Source organism: Corythoichthys intestinalis, chromosome 2, assembly GCF_030265065.1.
Source record: "Corythoichthys intestinalis isolate RoL2023-P3 chromosome 2, ASM3026506v1, whole genome shotgun sequence".
NCBI classification, from domain to species: domain Eukaryota; kingdom Metazoa; phylum Chordata; class Actinopteri; order Syngnathiformes; family Syngnathidae; genus Corythoichthys; species Corythoichthys intestinalis.
The window spans coordinates 53,853,978-53,879,378 of NC_080396.1; the positions used below are offsets into that span (position 1 = coordinate 53,853,978).

The 25,401-nt window shown below is 39.2% G+C and overlaps 1 protein-coding gene across 10 annotated transcripts in view; it reads left to right on the forward strand.

The window, feature by feature from the left end:
* LOC130907988 (ERC protein 2-like) overlaps positions 1-25,401 on the forward strand; it is a 244,298-nt gene that overhangs the window by 149,778 nt on the left and 69,119 nt on the right. For 8 of the 10 annotated variants that reach the window (XM_057823634.1, XM_057823594.1, XM_057823565.1 and 5 more), the window contains 3 exons: positions 2,305-2,452; positions 10,097-10,255; positions 18,188-18,237. In XM_057823634.1, the coding sequence (XP_057679617.1) occupies positions 2,305-2,452; positions 10,097-10,255; positions 18,188-18,214 (334 nt within the window). In that variant the 3' untranslated portion in view covers positions 18,215-18,237. Of the gene's footprint in view, positions 1-2,304; positions 2,453-3,607; positions 4,255-5,069; positions 5,180-10,096; positions 10,256-18,187; positions 18,238-25,401 lie in introns of those variants that run through there. The other 2 variants (XM_057823603.1, XM_057823626.1) reach the window with 2 other exon arrangements.

Here is a 25,401-nt window from a genome sequence, read left to right on the forward strand (position 1 = left end):
CTTCCTCTTCCACTAAACTCAACCAACACATTACCTTACACTGACATGCTCCTTATTACTTCCGCCAACGATGTTATGGCTTCATCATCAACAGATGCTGTTTTTTTTCTTTTTTAACATATATAATTTAGAACTTACATGTGCTGGATTGCAGGAAAATCCACCATTTATCCCCTTGAAATGCGACTGAATTAAATTTTTTTTTTTAAATGGCACACAGTTGCTGCAGATAGAAGTGTAATCCCTTAGATGTTTCTTAGCTCTCTGAGTAACATTTACAATGATGGTCTGATATTTGTAACTCTTAATTTAACAAGCTAGTCCCTCTTTAATCTTAAATTATTGTCTTAATACTTTATTGTAGCTTTAAAAACGTAGCCATCTTTTTTAACTCGACTTTAATAATGCACCGCCATTATGTGTAAGTAACTCTTGTATTTAGCGTACAATGGATGATGTCCAAATTTATTGCGATTGGAATCCAATGTGAAAGTGGCCTTAATTATCATCACAAGAGGTGCTGGGATGTTAATCCCAGCTGACTATAGTAAGGAGTCGGGGTACACCCTGACCAGGTTGCCAGCCAATTGCAAAAAGTGGCTTCAGATCCTCTTAACTCATTCACTCCCAGCCGTTTTCACCGGAGCAAAGCCGTTTTACTGGGTTTTGACTGGTTTTGCAAGGCCCACAGAAAATTCTGTTCTATTGCTATATAAACATGGAACCCACCAAAAGAAAAATTAGACTCTCTTCTTTCAGCAGAAAAAAAGTAAGTTCATATTTTTTTCCTTTCTTTAGAAATCAGCATTAGAAAATTGCTTAGTTTGACCATTTTTCCAATTTCTGATGAAAAACGGAGAAATTGAGCTTTTTGTGAACGCATACATTTCAAACATAACTTTGACTTAAACACAGCTATTTTTTGCTTTAGTTACATCCCAAACATCTGAATAATGTTTTCCTTTTACAAAAAACGGAAACAAGACAAATAGAGCTTTTGATAGCAAAGTAACAATTTATTTAGACATAACTGAAAGATGACGTTGTGTTGGCCGCGACAGCGGGTTAAACTTTTCCCCCAGTGCCGCCTGTTTCAAAAAGATGAATTTTTTTGAGTCTTTGTGGGTTCTGCTCACAAGCAGCATGGACTATACGGCATCTAGTGGTCCCGGTAGTTCTGCTTGGTCGTCCAGCGCCTGGCATCTCGGGCGTTCTACCGGTTGTTCTGCTTGGTCGTCCGCCGCCTGTCATCCATTCGGTCATTTTCCGCCCTCTCCCCGGCTTTGCGGCTTGGCCGTTGGTTGCCGTTGAATAGGGTTGCGGGTCTTGCCAAATGCATTACTGCCCTCCAGTGGCCTGTTTTATTGCTTTAAAATTGGTTTTGAGCTTTGAAAAAAAATGCAAAAGATGTATAAATACGTTTTTGGGACACTGAAGCAATTAAAAATAGAACGTATTTAATACGTTTTTGGGAGCAAATGAGTTAATCTAGGTTTTTTTTTCTTCTACTTTAACTAACCTTATATTAATTTTTGAAATGTGTTTGCTTCCAACATATTTACCTACCTTTATGAAAAGGCCCTTTCTGTTTCAGCTTTACTGTGAAACATAAGGTCCAAATAGGCATACTTTGATGAGTTTGTTGTCAAACAACAAAAACTCGTATCGTGACTGCAACACCATCAAGCAACGATCGTGAGAAAGGCTCAGTCATCCTTGGTCATTGTCCAATAACGCACTAAAATATTCTATAAATTTTTCCTGGAAATAGTGGAATGGTACCAAATGTTTTGTCCATCGTTATTGTGACACGTTTCCATTAGTGTACATTACTGATGTGTTTGTCAGTCCTACGTAGTTTTGCAACATTTTGTTTATTCCTATGTTTAGTCATCACCAATCTGTTAAGGATATCATTTACCCCGGATAGTGGGTGTAGATTTGAATGTTTGGTTGTGTGTATGATTAAGCTTCCTCCCTCTGCACCTGTAGCCACTTAGAGTATTTTTACAAATTTAGTGGGGACCAGCAGTGACACAGGAAAGATGTCATTGCCCCCTCAGGCTACTCTATTACACTTCATTACATTATTACGTGACCATGAGTCACACTGCGGTACCAGACCACTTAGCACATCACTTGAATAACGTCTCTGGAATGGCAAAGTAGAAAAATGCCTGTCACATGTATGTACATATAAGGACTTCCTCTGATCCTCTGTAAATGTTTATCATGTTGTGTCAACTATGGAATAAATTTTCTGAGGCCAACTTTTTAACTAATTCTGAATAATGTTTTCCTCAGGCAGCAAGCTTTACTGGCAGCTATCAGTGAGAAGGATGCAAACATAGCCCTTCTGGAGTTGTCTCCTTCGAAGCGGAGAAACCCCCAAGCGGAGGTTATGGCTCTAAAGCGGGAAAAGGACCGGCTCATGCACCAACTCAAACAACAGGTACATTAAGCACACTGATCCCACTGAGCTCTGAAGAATGTAGTAGACTTTAAGCAATTGTGGTCTAAATGGGTGACTGGTATTTTTTTTTGTCTTGTGGTCATAATTCAGGACATTGTGACTTTGAAAATCAAACCAAGATGACAAATTCAAACCTGCTGCAGATTGCAAGACCTTGCTTGCAAAGCAGCTTCATGGACAAGAGTTGTACTTCAAAACTAAGAACAGGCAGAAGTTAATAATTTCTTGTAAACAGAATTGGCTTCTCCACCTCAGACCATATTTTTGTGCTCAGTCATCATGCAGCAAACCCGTCAAGCACGGGATGTGGTTCGCGGGGGGAAAAATCTGTTAAATTGATATGGTTGTAACTGTCTCTGCCATTAGTGCCATTAGTAGTCTATGTAATGCAGACATACAGTACATTTGACTCAGGAGTGAATCATTAGGAGTGTACCCTGTCTGATCGCTTTTAGTACAACAGATGTTAAATGTCAACAGCTATTTCCCAAATTTGCCTTTTTTTGTTCAATACAACCTAATACCAACCAAGGTATGCAGTTTATTAGGTGCTCTTCAGACCACATGACTGACTGAACCAAAATGAACACTAACAATAATGATCCAACAGCAGGGAGTCTGCCTGTGTTCTGAATCAGAGAAGTTTCTGGGAAACGTGTTGTTTTTTAAAGTCAAACGATACAATGGTAAATGTGCACCTACCTGCATGTTTGTATCTCCCTCATAAACAATTCCCGGGCACTGCAGTTCTTAAAAGGATTTCAGGGAAAACTCATTATCTGTCTCCAATGGATTCATGTTGTTTTCCAGTTGAACAACCAACGTTTACAGTTGTATCTGACTATATGATGGGCTGTAATTGTAACAGTTAAAATATGAGAAAAATTGTGAAGAACTCAGAGAGTTATGGGATACACATACACCCTTTGAAAAGTCGTATCTAAGCGCATAAATTTACCAGACAATGTTATGACCGCCCAGCACCAGGGGTTTTAAAACATGGGACTAAACCAAATCAGATTTAGAAAGTTGTAAAATCTGTGACTCCTGATAGTACATCTTACATTGCTTTTGCTTTCGTGAGCTCTTATCATGTCTTCCAACTTGACGTAGACTTTTGTCTACTGTCTTCAGACCCACTGACATATGTGAAGGATTGTCCACCTCTTATTGTCAACGGCCACCAGTAGAAAGAAACTGACCAGGAAATGCCAAAGAATTATGGAAGTCTGGGACTCTGAGGAGAAAATGATCTGGAGAAGCAGATAGATTTACAGATAGCAGCGCCCTGTCTGACCTCTCCATTAACCACTTCCAGTGTATCTTGTGTGTGTGAGTCTGTGTGAGCAAGCATCAAAGATCAACCCTACCTTCTTACACTTCCAGTTAGCCTTTGATGTTCAAAGACTCGTATTAACTCACAAACAGTAAGTGTCAATTTTACGCTTTGTCAGGAGATTCAGAACAAATACCCCCTCTGAAGGATTTCTTACAAATATCCCAACCTAGGACTAGAGGATAAGAAGGAGTTCTAGACGCCTTCCTGTTGAGGTGTTCCACCCATGTTCCCCTGGAAAGAGGAGCCCAGGAAAGTCCCAGTTCATGCTGGAGATACTGTCTATCTCTGAGGTCCCCCCAGAAGAGCTGGACAGAGTGGCTAGTGGAAAGGGAAGTTCTAGCTCCTTTGCTGAAGCTGCAGCCCCCACGGTCTGACCTCAGATAAATGAATGAAGCTGGCTGGCTTGATGTGTTTTAACGTAGTGAAAGATGGCCGAGCATCAGGAAATAACATGATAAAAGTACCTCTCAATTTGGGTATAAAAGACTCAAGTAAGCATTCATCCCCAAGAAATGCCGCTCTCTACCATGAGAGAAGAATTTTGTGTTTTCAGAGGTGTACAATAGCCAGGGATAGAGTCAGGAATATAATCAGTTTGCTCAAAGCAGTGTCACTGTGTCTTACTCATTCCTACCGGTACAAAATGCGTAATGCTGGACAGGAATGTATGATCACACACATACTGTTTTACGCACTACACATGCTACAAACAAACCTGATTAAAGAACTAAAGAAAGCACCATGAAAGACTCAAGTCTAAAGTTATTTTATATATTCATGGATTAACATACAGAGTGACTGGAAAGTAACTTTTTTCTTTTTTTTAAGGACTTGTTATTTATTTCTGAAATAATAATTCTTACAAGAAAATACCATGAAAATAAAAGTGTATTACACATAGTTTTATTTAAAATGCAATATTGGCACCAGCATTGGCCATCAATTTATTGAATTAGTAAAAAGGTGTCCTCTTTTGATTTGACTCCTGTCTAGTAAAACAAATATTGGACTTCTAATTTGATAGAAATAATCCTTTGGAATGTGTAAACTATGATTTGACTGAACATTTACTGTATCTTCAGTTTTTTGAATCTCAATCTGAATCTGAAAAAAAGCCAATAACACAACATAGTTCTTCATAAGCATCAATGTTTTTGGGGGGTATGTGTGGGCTGCTTCAGGACAATAAAGTGTGTAGTGTGGAATTGTCCCAGTCTCAATGATAGGTGTCTTCTGTGTAACTGTTTCTCCACCTAGTCACACCTGGGAGTGTCAACGCCTGAAGTCATGAAGCGCAGGCAACTTCAATGTACTCTTTAACTGCCCTGGTGTCTGTCTGAAACCTCCTACCTCTAACCATGGTGTCAAGGTGCTTGCCTTATCTAAGTAGCTCTTTCCATTGAATACTTAAGCTCTTTAAGATGGACCACATCCTCTCTTGTGAACCTTCCCGCCTATTCCCTTAATCATTAGGCCGTCACTGCTTATCTTAGATACAGCCCGAGGACAAAGCCGCTATATTGATTCTGACCATGGCTTGGTGTGGTCTCTTCATTAAAGGTTGATTAAACAAATGCCACATAATAATGCAATTGTGGCATGTACAGATGTGCTTTGAATCATCTTCTGTTTCAACATGATTGCACCAACAGCTCTGTCCACCTATGGGAAATATATTTGAAGCAAATTAAGACCTCAACCTGCCAATAAAGCTGCATTTCCAACAAGCGGTCTGGTGCGGGTTTGGTATGATAGTTTAACTTATGGGAATGTTTCCCCAATTTGGATAATACACTTGGAATGCGTAGATATACATTATATACACACACACACTAAACAATTTTAACACCGGTACATGTCATAATGAGTGTTAATGAAATAACAATAAGGGGTGGGAAATTTGGGATACCCACTTTGATTGGCTAAAATAATACCGACATTGACAAAATGTCTTCCCCCATGTCAGTGAAATTTTGTCGGTTTTTTTTTTTCAAATAACCAAACATGATTCTTTCAGCTGGGATCCAAATGTGAAAAGTCTTTCTCAGGTTAAAGCCACTTTGTCCTCTTTGTGGCTTGTATAGACCCTACTCACCTACGTCACAAAATGGGCGTGTCGCTGTCTCCGGCTGCCATATTGTACCTCTTTTTCAGACCTATTCTCATTGTTTTCAATTAGTCGAGCAAGTTATAGAGCAATTCATGGAAGCCCCGGTGTTATCTGACGTTGTAAACTCATTGGATCCGTTGCATAAAAGGCGTTACGTTGAAAAGCTTCAGTTTATCCATTTGCCAGATCCGTATTTGATGCCTAAATCGATGTTTTTCGACCCGCTGGCTTCGCCTGACATCTGATATCCTGATATTTACAACAATCTTGTCCACACAAAATCAGCCTATTCTCACGAAAGTTTGAAAAACTTTAAGAGCTTGGAGGCTTATAAATGCTACGTTGCTGGTTGGGTGAAACAGGTCCTCGTACACAAAAATTCGGCAGGAATCTTGTGCTCGGAAGGTGAGTTACGAAATTTTCAATTCAAAATCTTTTGTTCTTGCTAACATCCACTGTCAAGTCTAATGTATTTCATATCATTTGTCAATGGAGCTAGGGCTTTTAATGTTTATATGGTTTAGCGATAGCACTCTCACTATATACATATATATAATACGTTATAAATATGAAGTGCGATAGCACTACTCCAGATTGTCCCTAGTTGAATTTATTTTTTGGCTTTTGACCTCAATAGTGAAATTGTAAATTAATTGTATGACAACTGTCTGATTATCCCCTTATAATTATATATTTTCAGGTAGTTCATTCACAACGTCTGAGTGTATGTTGTCGGCGATTAGCCTAGCAATGATCTTAATTGTGGTTGTCAGCCCAAAAACCCTCTAAATATATATTAAATGCATCTTACCAGATATAAAATGACTACTACATAATCTGTGGTAGTCGTTTGGAGCCCAGTTTTCTCGTCGAATTGCAGCAGTCAATCTCGGTCTCCTGTTCAGGTCTCTCGGAATACGGTCAAAATTCAAGTCTCTCCGTCTATCTTCTCTGTTTTTGCAACTGACCGCCACACACGACTTCACCATTTTGATTATTAATGTTAACGAGCAGAAAAACACGCCATAATAGGAGGAATTTGCGAAGCGCTAATGCATTAACATGACTAGTATCCGGACAACATGGCGCGGGGGCGTGGTTGTGACGTCACGTGAGTAGGGTCTATTGGTGATGGTGGCAAGCTATTGAGCAACTGGCTTTTGGCCACTCAGCTGTTTCATGTCCATTCTTTCATCTTCTATTGTTTTCTATCGTATGTATAGTTTTGTAAGTGTAATTAACGTGTTATTTTTTGCAATGTTTCAGTCAAAATACAGCGAGACAGACGTGTGCACTAGTGAAGCCCGTTGCTACAGCAAACATTTTCCTCCCAAGAGTTACAACACAGATGTCATTTATTCATTTATATATTTTACATTTTGCATCACGTTTATTTTTTTATTTTATTTTTTTTTAAACCTCATTTACCTTTATTAACAAAACACAACCAAGTCTCATCTCTCTTCAATAGTACCTCGATGGGAAAGTCATAAGTTTTTAGACTTTTTCACCGTTCAGTTGAATGAGAAAGATTCTGAAAACCTTTGACCAAGGGTATGTATTTTGTCAATTCATTTTTGTTGCACATGGGATTTTCCGTCTAGCATAAATTGTTCAGAGGAAACTCACATTGAAAAGAGCACAAACTATTACATTTTATGAACAAAAAAGCAGGAAATAATTGGAGAAATCAGCTTTATCTATCAATGACTGAAAGAATAGTAATACCCTGAAAATGTTAGTTTGTGTTTGCCGGGTCCAAGGCCCAAACCGTTGGAAAGTGAAAGATCATAGACATAGATCTATAGACATGTATTGCTGTAGAGGGATTTCTGTGATCCTTTCCTAAATTACTGTATTTTTCGGACTATAAGTCGCACCTGAGTATAAATCGCACCAGCCCAAAAATGCGCAATGGAGAGGTAAAAAAAAAAAAATATATATATATATATACAAGTCGCACCGGAGTATAAGTCGCAATTTTGGGGGAAATTTATTTGATAAAATCCAACACATAGAACAGAAATGTCATCTTGAAAGGAAATTTAAAATACAAGAGAGAACAACATGCTGAATAAGTGTACAGTATGAAAATGTTATATGATTTGCGGTTGCTGCACCCAGGTTATGGAATAGTCTTCCCCCGGAAATCCGCACCACTACAAATTTGGGCCTTTTTAAATCTCGTTTAAAGACACACCTTTTTAGACTCGCCTTTCCCCAAGATTAGTTTAGCCTGGTTTTATTTCTTTAGGGTTTTTAATGTTTTCGGATTTTATCTGTTTTATTGTTTTGTTTGGTGTCTGACTAATCGTGATGCGATGGTTCGTTTTTTTTCTTTTCTTTTCTTCCTAATGTCATTTTATAACATTTTCCTGCCTTTTATTTACTATGTGCCATGTTTCTCTTTGTTGTAAAGCACTTTGGGGACCTTTCGGGTTTTGTAAAGGGCTATATAAATAAATTTGATTTGATTTGATTTGATTTTGATCCATGAACAACGAAATGCGAACGTGGCTGGTATGTTAACGTAACATAGCTATTAAGAGTTCAGATAACAATGGCATAAAAACATGCTAACAAGTTTACCAAACCATCAGTGTCACTCCAAAACACCAAAATAACATGTAAATGATTTCACACATAAGTCGCGCCAGAGTATAAATCGCACCCCCAGCCAAACTATGGGAAAAAACTGCAACTTAAAGTCCAAAAATATGGTACAATTACATGACATGAGTGCCATTTATAGAAATGCATTAGTTTTTAACAGATTTTGACAATTTGTCAATAACAAGGGTATTCAGTGTAAAATTGATGTTTATGTATGATACTTTGTTCCCCCAACAAGTTATTCCCGTCGTTTCTGTCATTGTTTCAGTTCCTCCCTGCTGCTTGCAGTCTTCTCTTTGCCTGGCACAGCCAGACTATTCTCCCTGTATTTTTCAAACAGTGTGAGAAATAGTCTGGGGCCCAGCCCATTAACGGCCTCTCGAGCAAGGTACAAAATCAATCGTCCAGTCAGATTCGTTTATTTGCGTGACGTGTTCTTAACGAGTAACGTCACTCTTGCGCGCCTAAAGTCGTGTCTACAACAACACAGATGGCGAACGGAAGAGCCGAGAATATGTTCCAATCCGCGGTAAAACCAGTTTTAAATTACCAAAAACACATTGAAACAAGTCATTGACAACAGTCAACATGGCTCGCGCTAGCCATGTTAAATAAACTTCTCCATTCTCCTCTCACGCTAATTACTTCTCGCTTTAACAACGTCACGTCTGCCCGTCGCTGATTGGTCCACTCCACTGTCTGTTTGCTGTGGCTTGCTCCGCCCTCGGAATTTGATCCGCCGGACGGTCGCCAGACTCAATCAATGGAACAGCGGTGAGTCTGGTATACCAGGCAAGTCTTCTCTCATACCCAGCTTGAGCTTTTCTTGCCTTTATTGTGACAAAAAGCCAGGAAAGAGTAGGGGTGGGGTAATTCACGATTGTGTTTACTTGGTTGGAAGTTTCTCACGTTTAATATGATGTCATACTGACGCAACATCCCCTACCTGCGCAGATCGCCGCCTTCCTTAATTGTAAACCTTTGGCGGTTGAAATCAACAATATTTGAGGGTGTGCTACGGAAATGTTATACCTGACTCATACCAGTCTGCTTAGTGGAAACGTAGCTTACGTCTATCTCCCTGACAGCTGGCCTCACACAAGTCAGCCTAATGTCCATTATTGTGGGCTTTTATCGCGCTTCTATGTAGAAATGTTAGCTGGATGACAGCTTATTTCACATACACACTCTTACACAAACACACAAGGAATGCCATTTTTGGGCATCTTAGACGACAGATATTTGAGCATAACTTTAGTCTATGGAATCTAAAATGCAAGTGTGAGAACGTCTGAAGCCTCAGGCATCATGCAACGCTTACTAACCTTTCTTACTGCCATTTGTCTTATTCTTTTAAGTGGTGCTCCATGAAATGGATAATATTTGACAGACTTATGGTGTTTCCATCAGGAACTCCGACTTACCCAATTTATCACCTGTCAAGTAGTGTCAGCACTGATGCTTTGAACATCGCTGATGGCTTTCAACATGTTCTACCCCGTGAGAAAGCCCACCGGCACCCTAATAAACTGTTTTGTTTTGTTATTTTTTGTTTCTGCAGACTCAGAGCAGAATGAAGATGATGGCTGATAACTATGAGGAAGATCGCATTCACCCTCAAAATAATCCCCACCTTTCCCACCACTTGCACTCAGCAAATGTACATCACCGAAGCCTCCCTAGACACCCCCATGCCAACCACAGACGCCCTATGGACCAGGTCAGGTTGAATGTTCACACAAACACACATCAGTGACCACTTCAGGTTCTTATCATTTCACAGCTGTAGACATTTTTTTTGTGTCTTAATAACAAAACATATCTACTTGTGTTCCTCCCCCTCAAAGTTGACACTCCTAGCCACGTCATTACAGACGAATATACAATTTGTTCATAGATTTAATTAGGATCATAAATCTCTTTGATGACATATTTTTCCCTATCTGGTTATCATTAGCACACAGATCGAGGACAAAACTTGGGCCTGAGACTTCTTAGTGTGTCTGTTTAAATGTTACACTGTACTTTATATGAACACTACACACCTGAGTATTTGCATCACTTTGAGTGTGTGTCACAAGCTAATAATTTCTCACCAGGTGAAAATGCTACTAGGGAAAATACATTTTCAAATATTCCACTTTTAATTATGAAAGACATTAGATGATAACATACTGCATATTTCATAATGCATCAGAACCTCATGAAGCCTTGACCTGGAAGGAAGGAGTCCAAACAGCTGGGTTAAGTCTGAGTATGTCTGACTGTTTGGCAGGTTATGATGAAGAGATGGGTTTCCACAAGCTGAAATAACTTACAGTATGTCTGTTTTTATATGCAGATTTACAGGTTTCAAAATTGCGTAAATGTTTCTGAAACATCTGTCTAAATTGGAGTAAAATATGCACTGGGAATTGCCTGCAGAAAATCAGACCTGCAGGTTTTAGTGATGGAATAAATAACATTGTATGTGAAAATGGCCGTTTGTATTATTTTAAACCCAGATTAATGGGTGTATCATATAATGCAGGGGTCCCGAAACTACGGCCCGCGGGCCGAATACGGCCCACCTCCACATTTGGTCCGGCCCCTGAACAATACCAGAGAGCATTTTGAAATTTTTTTTTTTTTTTTTTCCTCAGTAGTGTTATTTATTTCCTGGCCTTTTCTGTGAAGAACTCAGAGAGGGTTATTTGGTTACTATCTATTTAATTAATAGTGTTTTTATTATTATTATAATTATATTATATAATTTTTTTTATTTTATTTACTTTTGTTCTGTGAAGAATCCAGAAAGGGTTATTTGATTGTGGCTTTCTGAAAAACAATAAATTTTTACATTTAGGCACTCCTGCAGTCACACTTTTTCTGTTACAAACTGACCCCGGCCCCTCATCAGAGAAGGGAAAAGTTATGTGGCCCTCACAGGAAAATGTTTGGGGACCCCTGATATAATATATAAATTTGTTTTTACTTTTGACGGCTATCTTTAATGGCTGTGCAAATATGCTACTGGAATCTCTGGACATTTTATAATAGTTTGAAAAAATGACTTGTGAAAGCACTTTCAAATTGAAAGAAGTAATCTTACTTGACTAACTTCAAATATTTTTGAGTCACTTAGTATCTACTACATGTCATGTCATCTTTTTTAAATCAACATGCATCTTTTCTTCAATTTGTTTTGATTATTGAAACTGTTTAAGATTCTGTCTTGGGCAAGTTTTCCATGGAAAAGAGGTCAACATAATATTATTGTACAACATAATGCAACATAATAGTAAAGGCAACATTATTATATAATATTAACAAAAAAAACGTATACTTATTTAATATACAACATTTTATACATACAACAGTTTTATCAACCATTTTAATACTTTAGAATTAGTTTAATCGATGTATTGATTTATATTTCTATTTTAGCCATAGAGGTGACAGTTTAATAAGGTATTTAAACTGACTTAAACTGGGCTATTATTTTGAAAATAGACAGGTGAAGGAAAGTGTACTGTACAGTGGCTACTGTATATTTCTTTGATAATTTAAACGTGTTTGTTTTACAGCAGTTGTAGCAAATGCCATGTACTCGGTCACGGTCACCCAGCTTCTTATTTGGCCAAGTTGTTATCATTGAGCACTTCCTATTTTCTAAAGCACACATGTAAAAAACAAATATATGTCTAGACGGAGGTCACTCTATCACCACCTGGCTTTTCCTTATACAGTGGGGCAAATAAGTATTTAGTCAACCACTAATTGTGCAAGTTCTCCCACTTAAAAATATTAAAGAGGCCTGTAATTGTCAACATGGGTAAACCTCAACCATGAGAGACAGAATGTGGAAAAAAAAAACAGAAAATCGCATTGTTTGATTTTTAAACAATTTATTTGCAAATCATGGTGGAAAATAAGTATTTGGTCAATACCAAAAGTTCATCTCAATACTTTGTTATGTACCCATTGTTGCAAATAACGGAGGCCAAACATTTTCTGTAACTCTTCACAAGATTTTCACACACTGTTGCTGGTATTTTGGCCCATTCCTCTATGCAGATCTCCTCTAGAGCAGTGATGTTTTGGGGCTGTCGTTGGGCAACACGGACTTTCAACTCCCTCCACAGATTTTCTATGGGGTTGCGATCTGGAAACTGGCTAGGCCACTCCAGGACCTTGTAATGCTTCTTACGAAGCCACTCCTTTGTTGCCCTGGCTGTGTGTTTGGGATCATTGTCATGCTAAAAGACCCAGCCACGTCTCATCTTCAATGCCCTTGCTGATGGAAGAAGAGATTTTCACTCAAAATCTCTCGATACATGGGCCCATTCATTCTTTCCTTTACATAGATCAGTCATCCTGGTCCCTTTGCAGAAAAACAGCCCCAAAGCATGATGTTTCCACCCCCTTGCTTCACAGTGGGTATGGTGTTCTTCGGATGCAATTCAGTATTCTTTCTCCTCCAAACACGGGATCCTGTGTTTCTACCAAAAAGTTCTATTTTGGTTTCATTTGACCATAACACATTTTCCCAGTCCTCTTCTGGATCATCCAAATACTCTCTAGCGAACCGCAGACGGGCCTGGACGTGTACTTTCTTCAGTAGGGGGACACGTCTGGCAGTGCAGGATTTGAGTGGCGGCGCATTGTGTTACTGATAGTAGCCTTTGTTACTGTGGTCCCAGCTCTCTGTAGGTCATTGTCTAGGTCCTCCCGTGTGGTTCTGGGATTTTTGCTCACCGTTCTTGTTATCATTTTGACGCCACGGGGCGAGATCTTGCATGGAGCCACAGATCGAGGGAGATTATCAGTGGTCTTCTATGTCTTCCATTTTCTAATAATTGCTCCCACAGTTGATTTCTTTACACCAGTGGTGTCCAAACGTTTTGCAAAGGGGGCCAGAATCGGTGTGGTAAAAATGTGGGGGGCTGACCTTGGCTGAGATCCTTTACGTAGAACAATATATTTATGCAAATTTTAGCAAGCCATTCTGTGTGTCACATTTGCTTCATTATTATTTTTTTAATTAATAATTTCCACAAAATCTTGCAACTAGCCTTTGTGGCGTTCTCTTTCATCTCTTGGGCTCTTGCGAAATACTGCTGCTGTAAAATTAAACTAGCTTTAAGTTGCTTCAATTTCTCGCTACGTATCTTCCCTGTAATCTTGTCGTACATGTCAGCGTGTCTTGTTTAGTACTATCGCCTCACATCGAACTCTTTCAAAACAGCGACTGTCTCTTTGCAAATGAGGCAGACACAGTTTTTGCGTATTTTAGTGATAGTCCAATTTCCACCTATCCTTGAAGCGTCGGCCGTTACATTCAACATTCTTTTTTTGTTGTTGTTGTTGTTGATTGTCGCCATTTTAGAAAATTGGGAGTAAAGGGTCACATGGGGTAATGTTGCTTAGAGTGCTGCTGACTTTTAGTGGGTAAATGAGGAGCAGCATTTAGTGTGTAAGCTAGTTCATATGCTGGTAGCAGTACTGCTGACCAATTTATTAGGTCTGTGTGCGGGCCAGACATTATTGATTTTATGACACAGGCTGGGGGCTGGATGAAATTTGACCACGGGCCACATTTGGCTCCCGGGTCCCACTTTGGACATGTCTGCTTTACACCAAGCGTTTTACCTATTGCAGATTCAGTCTTCCCAGCCTGTTGCAGGTCTACAATTTTGTCCCTGGTGTCCTTCGACAGCTCTTTGGTCTTAGCCATAGTGGAGATTGAGTGTGACTGACTGAGGTGGTGGACAGGTGTCTTTTGTACCGATAATGAGTTAAAACAGGTGCCATTAACACAGGTAACGAGTGGAGCCTTAGAAGTTAGACCTCTTTGACAGCAAGAAATCTTGCTTGTTTGTAGGTGGTCAAATACTTATTTTGCACTCTAATTTGGAAATAAATTCTTTAAAAATCAAACAATGTGATTTTCAGTTTTTTTTGTTTTTTTTCCCCCACATTCTGTCTCTCATGGTTGAGGTTTACCCATGTTGACAATTACAGGCCTCTCTAATCTTTTCAAGTAGGAGAACTTGCACAATTGGTGGTTGACTAAATACTTATTTGCCCCACTGTATCTGCTCTCAGATCCCCTAAGAATACACAGAAGCACCCAAGGGGTAACTGTTGTATGTATGCTTACAGGTGTGTGCATGCATCCATGTGTGTGTATTAATGTGTGTATACACAGTGCTGATGGGATATGTCAGGTAACACAGTCTGAATGTCACAGAAATCCCCGCACTGGGACTGTTTTCCCTCCAAACAGAAGACTCTACACCTCGTTTTATTTTTCTCTTTCATTTAATCATGATAAATTACTCTGTTTTTCTTTCACATGATCTTCTCTCTTCGCCTTATTTGCTCCTCTTCCCAGCACCAGTTTCTTCAGTGGCTCAAACACATTTATTGATTTGTTCATCAAGAAATTGTATGTCTACATCTAGCCCTGTTGTTTACAAGAATGTTACAAAATAAATAATAGTGAAAATTGTTGTCACCCCTCTTTCTGTGACTAATAAATATGTCTCCAAAAGAACAGTCAGTAGTCAGTATACAGTACTGCAATTATAGTGTTATTTGTCAAGATAGAAGTGAAATATAATTGACTGAGACAAGTACTGGAAGTGCTTTCATCCTCCTGAGATGTACCCCAACGCTGTGGCTCAGCATGAAGTTTGTGCACTTTGACAGGCATTTGTGTCCATATTGTTCTCATTTAGCTATGCCAACTACACTACCAGAAACTTGGCAGAAGGCCGTGAAGGAAATGGAAAACATTCTCAAAGTGTTTATCAAAATCTGAATTATACAACCCTTTCTTTAGGTATTTTGCCGCTTTTGTAGGTACTAACATGTTGCTTTCCTTAGATCTGTTAGGAATTACACATGGCACTCATGATTGTTTGTGTGTGCGTATGTGTCTGGCTGTGTGTATTACCTGCCAAAATGAGTATTTATGGATCTGGTTCTGTTTAGAGGATATGTCATAGCCAGTTGCTGCATACTAACATATAGTATGTCTCATACAAAGACTATTTTAGAATCAACACAAGGAATGTCACAATCAAGGGTGTAGGTTTGATTTTAAGATTGGTGGGTACACGAAAATGCCCAAAAGCTTGCTAACTATCTACTATCTCTCGCACTCTCTCATTCTATCTAGGTATATAACTGTATGTAAATACCGTACTCAGAAAAATAGAATATCCTGACAAGGTTGTTGTTTTAATTAGTTGAAAATCTTCAATCAGCAAGGTAACAACAACAAACTACTTGAGATTTGTCAATTTGCGTGTAATGGCTTAGAAATTTTTGTTTGTTTGTTTGTTAAATTGCCAAAAATAAAACAACTTTAATTTGTATTCAAAATTTTGTGGTAGTACTCGTATACTGTACATTAATATAAATAATAGACGTCCATCGTAGGATGGTATCTGTGTCATCCTCAAGTTCGGGTCCTCTATCAATGACCTGGAAGTTTGAGGATTCTGCGCAGTATCTTAGCTGTTCATAATTATTGGCACCCCTGGTTATGATGTGTTTTTTAGCTTCTAATAATGTTTTTTGGGTACCCAAAGCACACGGTCCCAGGCTTCAACTGGGACCGTGTGCTTTGATCAGATGAGACCAAGATTGAGCTTTTTGGAACCAAACACTCTAAGTGGGTCTGGCGTGCCACGAAAGATGCGCATGCTGAAAAGCACCTCATACCCACTGTGAAGTATGTGGGTGGGTCAGTGATGCTGTGGGGCTGTTTCGCTTCCAAAGGCCTTGGGAACCTTGTTAGGGTGCATGGCATCATGAATGCTTTAAAATACCAGGACATTTTAAATCAAAATCTGTTGCCCTCTGCCCGAAAGCTGAAGATGGGTCGTCACTGGCTCTTTCAGCAAGACAATGACCCTAAACGTATGGCCAAATCTACACAGAAATGGTTCACCAGACACAAAATCAAGCTCCTCCCATGGCCATCTCAGTCCCCTGACCTTGTTTTGTTGGCAAAAGGGGTTGTACAAAGTATTAACACCAGGGGTGCTAATAATTGTGACACACATTATTTGATGTCAAATATTTCTTTATGTGGGATTTTCTTCCCCACTGAATAAATGCACTTGTATTGAAGGTTGGATTTTTCTCTTTTTTTCCATTAAGGTCCCATATTATTTAAATTAAAAAATATATTAGAAGCTAAAAAAACACATCTTAACCAGGGGTGCCAATAATTATGGAGGGCACTGTATATATATGGCGGAAAACACTCAGGTGACTTGAAGACTTGACTTGACTCGGAGACCCCCAATTTAGCCAACTTTCAAAATTGTCCGATATGCATGTGTGATACATCATTGGAAAGCTTAAAATCTCTATTTCCTGGGGGAAGAAAAAATTTTAACAGGAGGGCGTTTTTTTAAAATGTTTTTAAACATTAAAACCCTATCTGGAGGTGAGAGCACGCGAGAGCAGAATTACAGACGCCATGACTTTAACGAGATATTATCGTGTACTTACCTTGTTTCGATCCAAAAACTCCATGTAGCATGTATCACCGAGTGTCAAGACACAGCTTTGACTGGCCACAGCTGGATTTTTGGGGGATTTTATGGGTGAAACATGGTAATATAACAAGGGTCGCGAACATGGCTTCTGCCCTAAAACCATCCACACATCTTCAATCTCTTTGAATATTTTTATTCGGCACATACCTATGAAGTAAAATATGCCGGAGCAGCAATACTGTTTCAGCGCGGCTTTCCTATTGGTGCGTTCGATGTGCCAAAGTGACGCTCCTATTGGCTGTAAATAGTGGTGTCAGTTAACACAAAGTGTGCCTGCGAATCCAACCAATAAGAGCGTCGCATTGGCACATCGAACTCGGAATATTTTACTTCATCGAACGCACCAATAGGATAAATATCTGCACTGATGAGCTTCTTACCTGAAGTACTTTCACTTTCACTCCTAAAACATCTCTTATATAATTGTTCTACATATAGCACATTTATAGTATATCTTGACATTCTTCAAATAGGCTTAGCATGCGCACGTGCATATAAACACAAAACAAAATGTAAATGACACCAACTATAAAATTAGATCCACACCGGACCTTTTATTTTTGTGGCTGGCGACAGACTTACTTATAAACAGCTAATTGACTTTGGTCAACTGCAGCTAAGGAATAGAGGGATGTTTTTGGAACGACTGTCAAAAATCAAAGGTTCAGTGTAGGTTGCATGTAGCTTTCAGAGCTCAAGCTCTGGCCTTTCCAAACAGATGGAGTTACAGTGGGGGACAGTTACATGTAGATTCATCAAAATCCGGCTGCCAATCAGAGAAAAATATTGGGAGCTATAGGTTATACTTCTAGCAGAGACCCACATTTAACCCCTTATGTGACATAATCATTGACTGAACACAACAGGCAGCATTTGTAATGACAGTGACGACACAGGACGCTAAGGACATGTGCCTACAAATATACAGCCACTATGATGAATATTGAAAGGGACTTTCCAAATCTATGAGAATGTTACAATTCGGATAAGGTGCTTTTTAAAATGTTTATATTTTACTTTACCCTTTGTGTATGGAAAGTATGCTTTTAAAATGTTATACTGACATGATGTGTGTCCCCTGTTTTATATCTCAGGAAGATGAAGAGGGCATTTGGGCATAATTCGGCATCATCGTTGGAACATTGTGAGTACCCATACTTGATTGTAATCACTTGCTAGACATGCTGATTTAACCAAAGTAAACCAAACCATTTCCCAACTCTGACAAAAGTAGTATAAAAGCACCTTTTCCCATTACTTATGAATTTCCGCTGACTAAATAGCATTCAGTGGTTTATTGCAACCTTTATAGTGAAAGGACATGTGCATGCTTTTGAGTGCTTTCCATTCACTGTCTGCATGGTTATATAGGCGACTTTGCGCTATTACATCTAAATGCACCAAGCGGCCTAATGTGGGTGTACCAGGGTCGAGCGGTGATAAAAACGACACATTGACAGAAACCAGAGATGGACAAGTCAGTCTACCCCGAGCCTTTTTTTCATTTATAGTAAAATTTTACCATACTCCCCTACCCTGTTGTGTTCCCGTGTGTGGGGTAATTACAATACAACACTGAACAGTCATGATGTTTTTTAAGACTGCAAGCTGAAAAAGCATAAAATAAAGAATGCAGAGTCATAAAGGGTAATTCCTGTTGTGGGAGTTTTATATTAACACCCCCCCAATAGACTCAACAACATGCCTTCCAACACAGACTTGATGAAAGAGGCCTGTGCTATGGTTTTCTTGGCGTTAATACATGTGTGTTTAAAATAAAAAGTCAGGCGGGAAGGAAACATGGATGAAGAGATACAGAACTGAGTAGGCCTGAAAAGAAGGGTGCCTGTGTTTTTATGTGGCAAGTGAAGGGAATAGCAGGCGGCATTGTATGCTCATACTTTCCAATGAATCTCATTAATTCCCCCCAATAATCCACAGGTGGACCATCACAAGCGGATTGTCTTTCTAACCTCAGTGACTTAGTCATTATGCACTTTGCCCTGACTGTGCTTTAAGGATTACAATTCTGTAAGTGTATTGGAGCAAATGGTTTGTCTTTCCACTGTGTACCCATGATAGGTTTAGTTTTGTGTGTGCTAGTGCACAACAGCATTGCCATGCACGGTGTAGCAGTCTACATAGCCTGTAATGTCGTCCATGTGTGCCGTGAAGCCAGCAGTGTCAAGATTCACCGTCTTGAACAACCACACTGCTCCAATTCTCCCTCTTCCCACCGTTCCATCTTTTTTTTCCATCATGTTCTTTCCACCTCCCTTTTTTCCTTGCGCTGCTTTCTAATATATATATATTTCTTCAAGGTAAAACGCAAGACTCAGAGTCTTGACTGCTGGTACGCTATCTTCAATCAGATATGCTGATGGTGTGTATATGCGTGCATTAATGTGTGTGTATTGGTTCTTCTTATCCCAATCTAATACAATAAGCCAGCCACATTAGCCTTTAGCGCAGAGTGGTGTTGTGGCTACCAATATCAGTGCAGTTCATCTATCCACAGCAGTTGTTCTGGCAGTGTGCAATGCGAGCACAGCTAACGTGAGTTAGCCACCCTTTATGGAAGAACAGATGGGAGCTATTTAGTGGTGTGTAGCTACAGCGCAATAAGGCCAGATCTAATCCCCATATCCTGTCCCGGAGTGAGCTCTCGCTAATATGAACAAACAGAGATGACAGCACAGATAGCCAAATAGACAGAGGAATAGCCAGAGATCTGTGTATCTGTCCGGACATCAAAGTGTTTACTGCAAGCATTCATGCTTTATTTGAGTGATGCTCCCTTGACTCCCAATGTGAGGCCACCTTTTGTACTCCTCATAAACTGAGTTTTGAAATTCCATTTGGCAAAGTTGGTTTGAGCAATCCAGGTATAAATGTGAATGTTTGTAAGAACACTGGATGTTGATTGGCTTGTTGGTTGCATATGCCCAGGTCGTGATTGTTGCTTGCATATGCCCTGCTAGTGATTGCTGAGGTTTTGTTTACCTTCTTGGCCTTCAAGACTCTAATGAAATAAGAATGCCCTTTCGGCAGAGAGCACACTAAAGGAGGGGGTGGAAGAGAAGGAGAACTTGGGGCCAAAATGTGAAGCAGTGTGGGGGGAAGAGGCTCTCTGGAAAATGTTGTCTTTTATCACACCGTGAAGTTGTTTGTACTGAATGGAGAGAAAAGAAGCTGAGAGGCATTCCTCGTAGGGACGCATTTGTTCCAGCCAAAACAAGTCAAAAAGTGCATGTTTGCCCATGCTGTTTTGTTCCCAACTGAATGCTGCATTTGTGTCCACATAATGTACATCTGTAAGTATTCCACTTAGGTGAATGTGTGTGCGTGTGCAAGGAGGCCACATAGAACATTCATTGCGAAAGTGGCTGTTAGTGCTGTTTAATATTCTGGAATGCACGTACTGTAAGTTGGTGTCAAGGAAATTGTTTTGCTTGTCTTAAGCCTGAATAAGATTGGCTCCATCCAAGGCCAAGGGTTTTTATTTATTAAAACTGGTGTGAAAGCCTGCAAAAACAGTCAACACAACCTGTGGCGTCAAGAAAAAGCTACATCATTGTCTCTTGATACAATAGTATAATGGCTTGACAACTGAATGGCACTGCTTATTGTACCACTGACTCTTAACTTTGACTTAGAAACTGTTAGCTTAGATTCCATCCTAAAATGATTGTATATTTAAACCCTTCTTGATGTTTTTGTTTTTATACAATTTGTAAAATTAGTTTAACTAGTAGGTCGCCATTGTTGTTGACGTCACAGGGCGGTGACATCACTGGGTTATGCTGCCGGGCTTCCAGAGTGTGACTCTAGCAACATAAACATTTCATCTGTTCAGCCCTTTCAATTTGAACCCGAGAGGAACATTAATGAGCATGACCCGCACAGTCGATATTTCACAAAACGAGCAGCGAAAGCAAAATGAAGAGGATAGCCGGGATGAGACAAGACGAGAGTAGGACAAAACCGGTGTTCTGCCAAAATGTGCTAAACCGGCGAAACGTCCTACAAAAGGTGAATTTGACACTTAAAGTACTATCATGCGCTTTCAGCTTGTTTTATTTAGATGCATACAGAGAGAACATACTAAACATGCCTTAAGAAAATATCCAACCATAGTAATATCAAATCAGGGTGGTTTAAATGTGCTACGTGACTGATGTGGTCAACAGATCAACAATCTGCTTTGAAGCTACCACAAGGAAACACAATGCTTAAAAGTATTTTGAGGCAATGAAAAGGTAATAAAAGACTCAATCAAAAAACATATAGTAAGTACTCGCCGCTTTTAACCGATGTGTGCATGTGTTGGATGTCTCGCCACGTAGAAGGAATTGCAGAACACTGGTAGTGTTCGTCTAGTGACAGTGGCAAACTACGTCATCATCCTGAGCATCCATTGCGCACACAAAACATGGTGCCCTCCGTAGGTCAAAATATGTACTAAATGTTATAGCTTTTTAAATCAATGGAAGAATTTTATGTGTTTCTAATAACATATTTTAGTAAAAGAGAACAATTGTGGCTTATTAGAGCCTACAAGTCTTTAAACCTGAGGTTCCCTTTGAAGAAATTGGATAAAAGACAGAAATTCCCTGTTCAGTTAATAAAGATTGGTGTACTAATTTGCAAGATACTAGAGTAAGCTGTTTCTCATGTCCACCAATAAGTCTGTGTCTTTCTCTAATAAAAGTTAAAATGTCATTTTTGCACATGGCTGGACTGCTTTCTGAAATGTCATGTGATGTTGTATTTAGAAATTAAGCGCTTAGAAGTTAAAATAAAATGCTGAGTGTTAACCACAACAAATATCTCAAAGGGCTTCACAGGCCCACAGTTGACAATTATGACATCCACAGATCTGAAAGACACGCTACCCCTTAATCCTTCCGCAGGTGCACTTTGGCCTCACCTACAAACCAGAGTTTTTGTTTCTGCTTGACATATGGTTAACAATTGTTAGTTATTTTTTCTTGCAAAGCTTGGCAAGCTCTAGCAATGCAATCCTTTTCTTGTGCATTTTCTGGTCATCATCATCAGAATTAAACTATACAAACTTGGAACTCACTGCAAAACACAGATACGGCGTGTTTAATAAGTACCGCTGGTGGTCAGCTGAAAAACTATGGTACCTACGGACCAATATTGTACCGTTTGATAAACATCTGGTGTTATAATATACAGTGGGGAGAACAAGTATTTGATACACTGCCAACATTGATAGTGTATCAAATACTTGTTCTCCCCACTGTACGTGTCTAGTCTTGTATTTGACAAAATTCCCCCCCTGGCTCTTTTTGGCCCCCCTCGGGCCTTCTACGTCTTCAGAGAATGACTAAAAAAAAGAATTCTTAGCCAGTAAAACCATTAAAAAATATATACATAAAACGAGTAACGTATTTTAAATACTAATTACAATTTTACATTTCATAAGTACACCAACAAATTGCCTTTTATATGTGATTGTCATATCTATTGTTCCCCTTCAAACCAGCCAGACTTTCAAGTCATACTGGTCTTCTGTGGTTTCAATTGGACTTCCTCTCTGATCCTATCTACTATACAGGCAAATCACAGCACATGGAGATGGACATGTCATGAAGGGGAGCAATGGTGAATATTTTGTACACTCCAGGTAGTTTTGGAAGATGTTGTGTGTAAAGAAGCTGTAGGGAACTAGATGGCGCTTTTTTTCAGCGTCCTGCCATTGCTTGTACAAAGTAGTCTCGTCCGATGTGCGATAGAACACCAAAACAAACGCTTCGACTTGCTGTCAGAACAAGTCAAAGTGAAATGTATATCTTTCGAACGTACTTTTACTGATCAATCTCTATACAAAAACAATTAGTGTATGCAACAATACACCAAGTACATGGTACAAGCTCATTTAATCAGAATGGATAGACTACAAATTGACTAATAACCAACAGCGTGATTCACTTTGCGTTTCCATGACATCAGTGCTTCTTTGAATAGTTCTTTGAGATTCAGTCTGTGCTTGTTAGGCCTCACCTCTATTATCAATTTTGAAGTCCAGCTCAAACCACAGAAGACCAGATTGATTTGCCATGTATGTTTCTTGTACATGGCGTAAGTCAGGCTGTCTTGCCAGGCTATTCTATTTTTAAGTTCACATCAGCAATGAAAGGTTTACTATCCTGAAAGCATATTATCCAATCAGAATTTTTCATCTCTAACAAGACCTAGTTATGTGGTGATAAATCTAGGGAAAGGCCAAGCTAAAGCCAAAGTGATGTGCGTTGGTATGGAGAGTGATGGGCAAATTCACCAATCACATTTATTTTTTAGCAGGTGGGACAAAAAAAATAAATAAAAATAAAACTCTTAGCCTTCCCAAATTCGAAGACGTTAGTGTCGGCTATTAGCCATGAAGGAAAATGACTCGAAAGGGAATTTAGTTCCACCTATTGTGCGTCCAACTGTAAAACTACGCTATTTGAATTTACACTATTCAATTGCTAAAAGTTATTCACTTGTACACCTGCAGTTGTTTCGCATTTTCACTTGAAAAATTACTGTTTTGACACATTCGTCATGGGTGATGTAACACGGTGCAAACGGCACATCGGTTTTGTTAAGAAACATCCAACACGGCTGCTGCCGGGATTATATGATAAATTTTCATATTCCGTGTTTGGGTTCTTACGCCTAGATCTGTCATGTTGCATGGAACCAATTGGGAAATTAATTAATTAATTATTAATTATTAATTAATTAATTGGAACCAACTTTTGAACTGCTCGATTTTCCTCAGTACCCTTGTACAAGTACCTTCTAATTGACTTCGACTTGAATATTGTCTAAAACAGTTCTTAGCTCAATTGATTTGCTAGTAAAATTCCCTACACTGCAGCATTTTAGTTGCTAGATTTATACTCTACATTTATAATTGTGTTTTTTTGTCTGTCTGAGATTTCTATTGCTGATGATAGATCAATGGATGTGTATGTTGTGTATTAGGACTGAACCACTAAATTCCAGCTCTGTCTGATTAGACATGTCTGAAGTGATTATATTTGTTTAAAAAAAAAAAAAAAAAAAAAAGCCATTCCTCCAGCTCTCCATGTTTTTTCCATGGTTTCATATATCAGCTATGAGTAAATAATTTTCATATTTAATTCTTTTTGTTTTGTTTTTGTAATTCATTCATTCATTTCCCATGCCGCTTTTCCTCACGAGGGTCGCGGAGGTGCTGGAGCCTATCCCAGCTAACTACGGGCTGTAGGCAGGGGACACCCTGAACTGGTTGCCATTATACTCTTATTTTTGGGGATATTGGGGGACTTTACAGTCCCTGAATGCAACCTCAGCGATGTCTAACATTGATTCAATACCTTTTTGATTTATATTATTCTGTGTGTACTATGCCCTATGTGTTTGTGAGTTTGTGCATGTGTGCACATGTGTTCATATATGAAAGAAAGCTAAAGAAACGGAAGAAGATGGAGAAATCCTGACAGGATTACAAGTGTATTTTGTGAGCTTATGGTGATGGCAGCACACAAAAGCTCTACCCTGAGGAGATCCTCACACCTGTGGAGGCACTAGAAGTAAGCCAGTGTTTGTGATGTATAAATGGTAGATGACAGAAAAACAAATGTGTAATATGCAAAGGCAAATATGATTTTGGGTGGTGTCAGGCTCAGCCTTATTAAATCCAAAAGAGAAAAAAATAACCCCTAAAAAAGGTTGATTTATTTAGGGGAAAAAAAGCTATTTTCAGCATTATTTTCCCCCCCAAATATGGTTGGCTAACTCTTGTCGCAAGGCACCAGTGTATGGGAATTTGCCTTTGTTTTTCACACAAAAGTCAGAGCTGCTATTGGACTGTCTTTGTAGAATTAAAAAGCAAAGACCTCAGGAATGTCTAAAATTTGTCTTAGTCCAGAGTAACGGTAGCCGTGCTCGCAGATTAGGCCACCATACTCTAATAACAGTGCAACCTGGACTGCCACTCAAGATTAGAGTCGGACTGCTAATTAGGCCTCATATAACAGTAGGTTTCAGTATATGTCTCATGCTACCCCAACACTTTCCCAAAGGTCATCCATATGTAGGAAGCTTGTAAAAAGTTAAGGTCCTGTGTTACCATTAGTCAAAATGACAACACCTATTCTATAATGGATGCGCCATTATTTCTGATAGTCCTCTCTTTCTGAAGTGGCTCTAAAGTGTTTCAGTGAACCTTAAAAACCAGCAAAATCTTGTAATGAAATTAGGCTTCAAAATCAAAACTAGGTCACAGGCATATTGCTGGGGGGTTTGCATA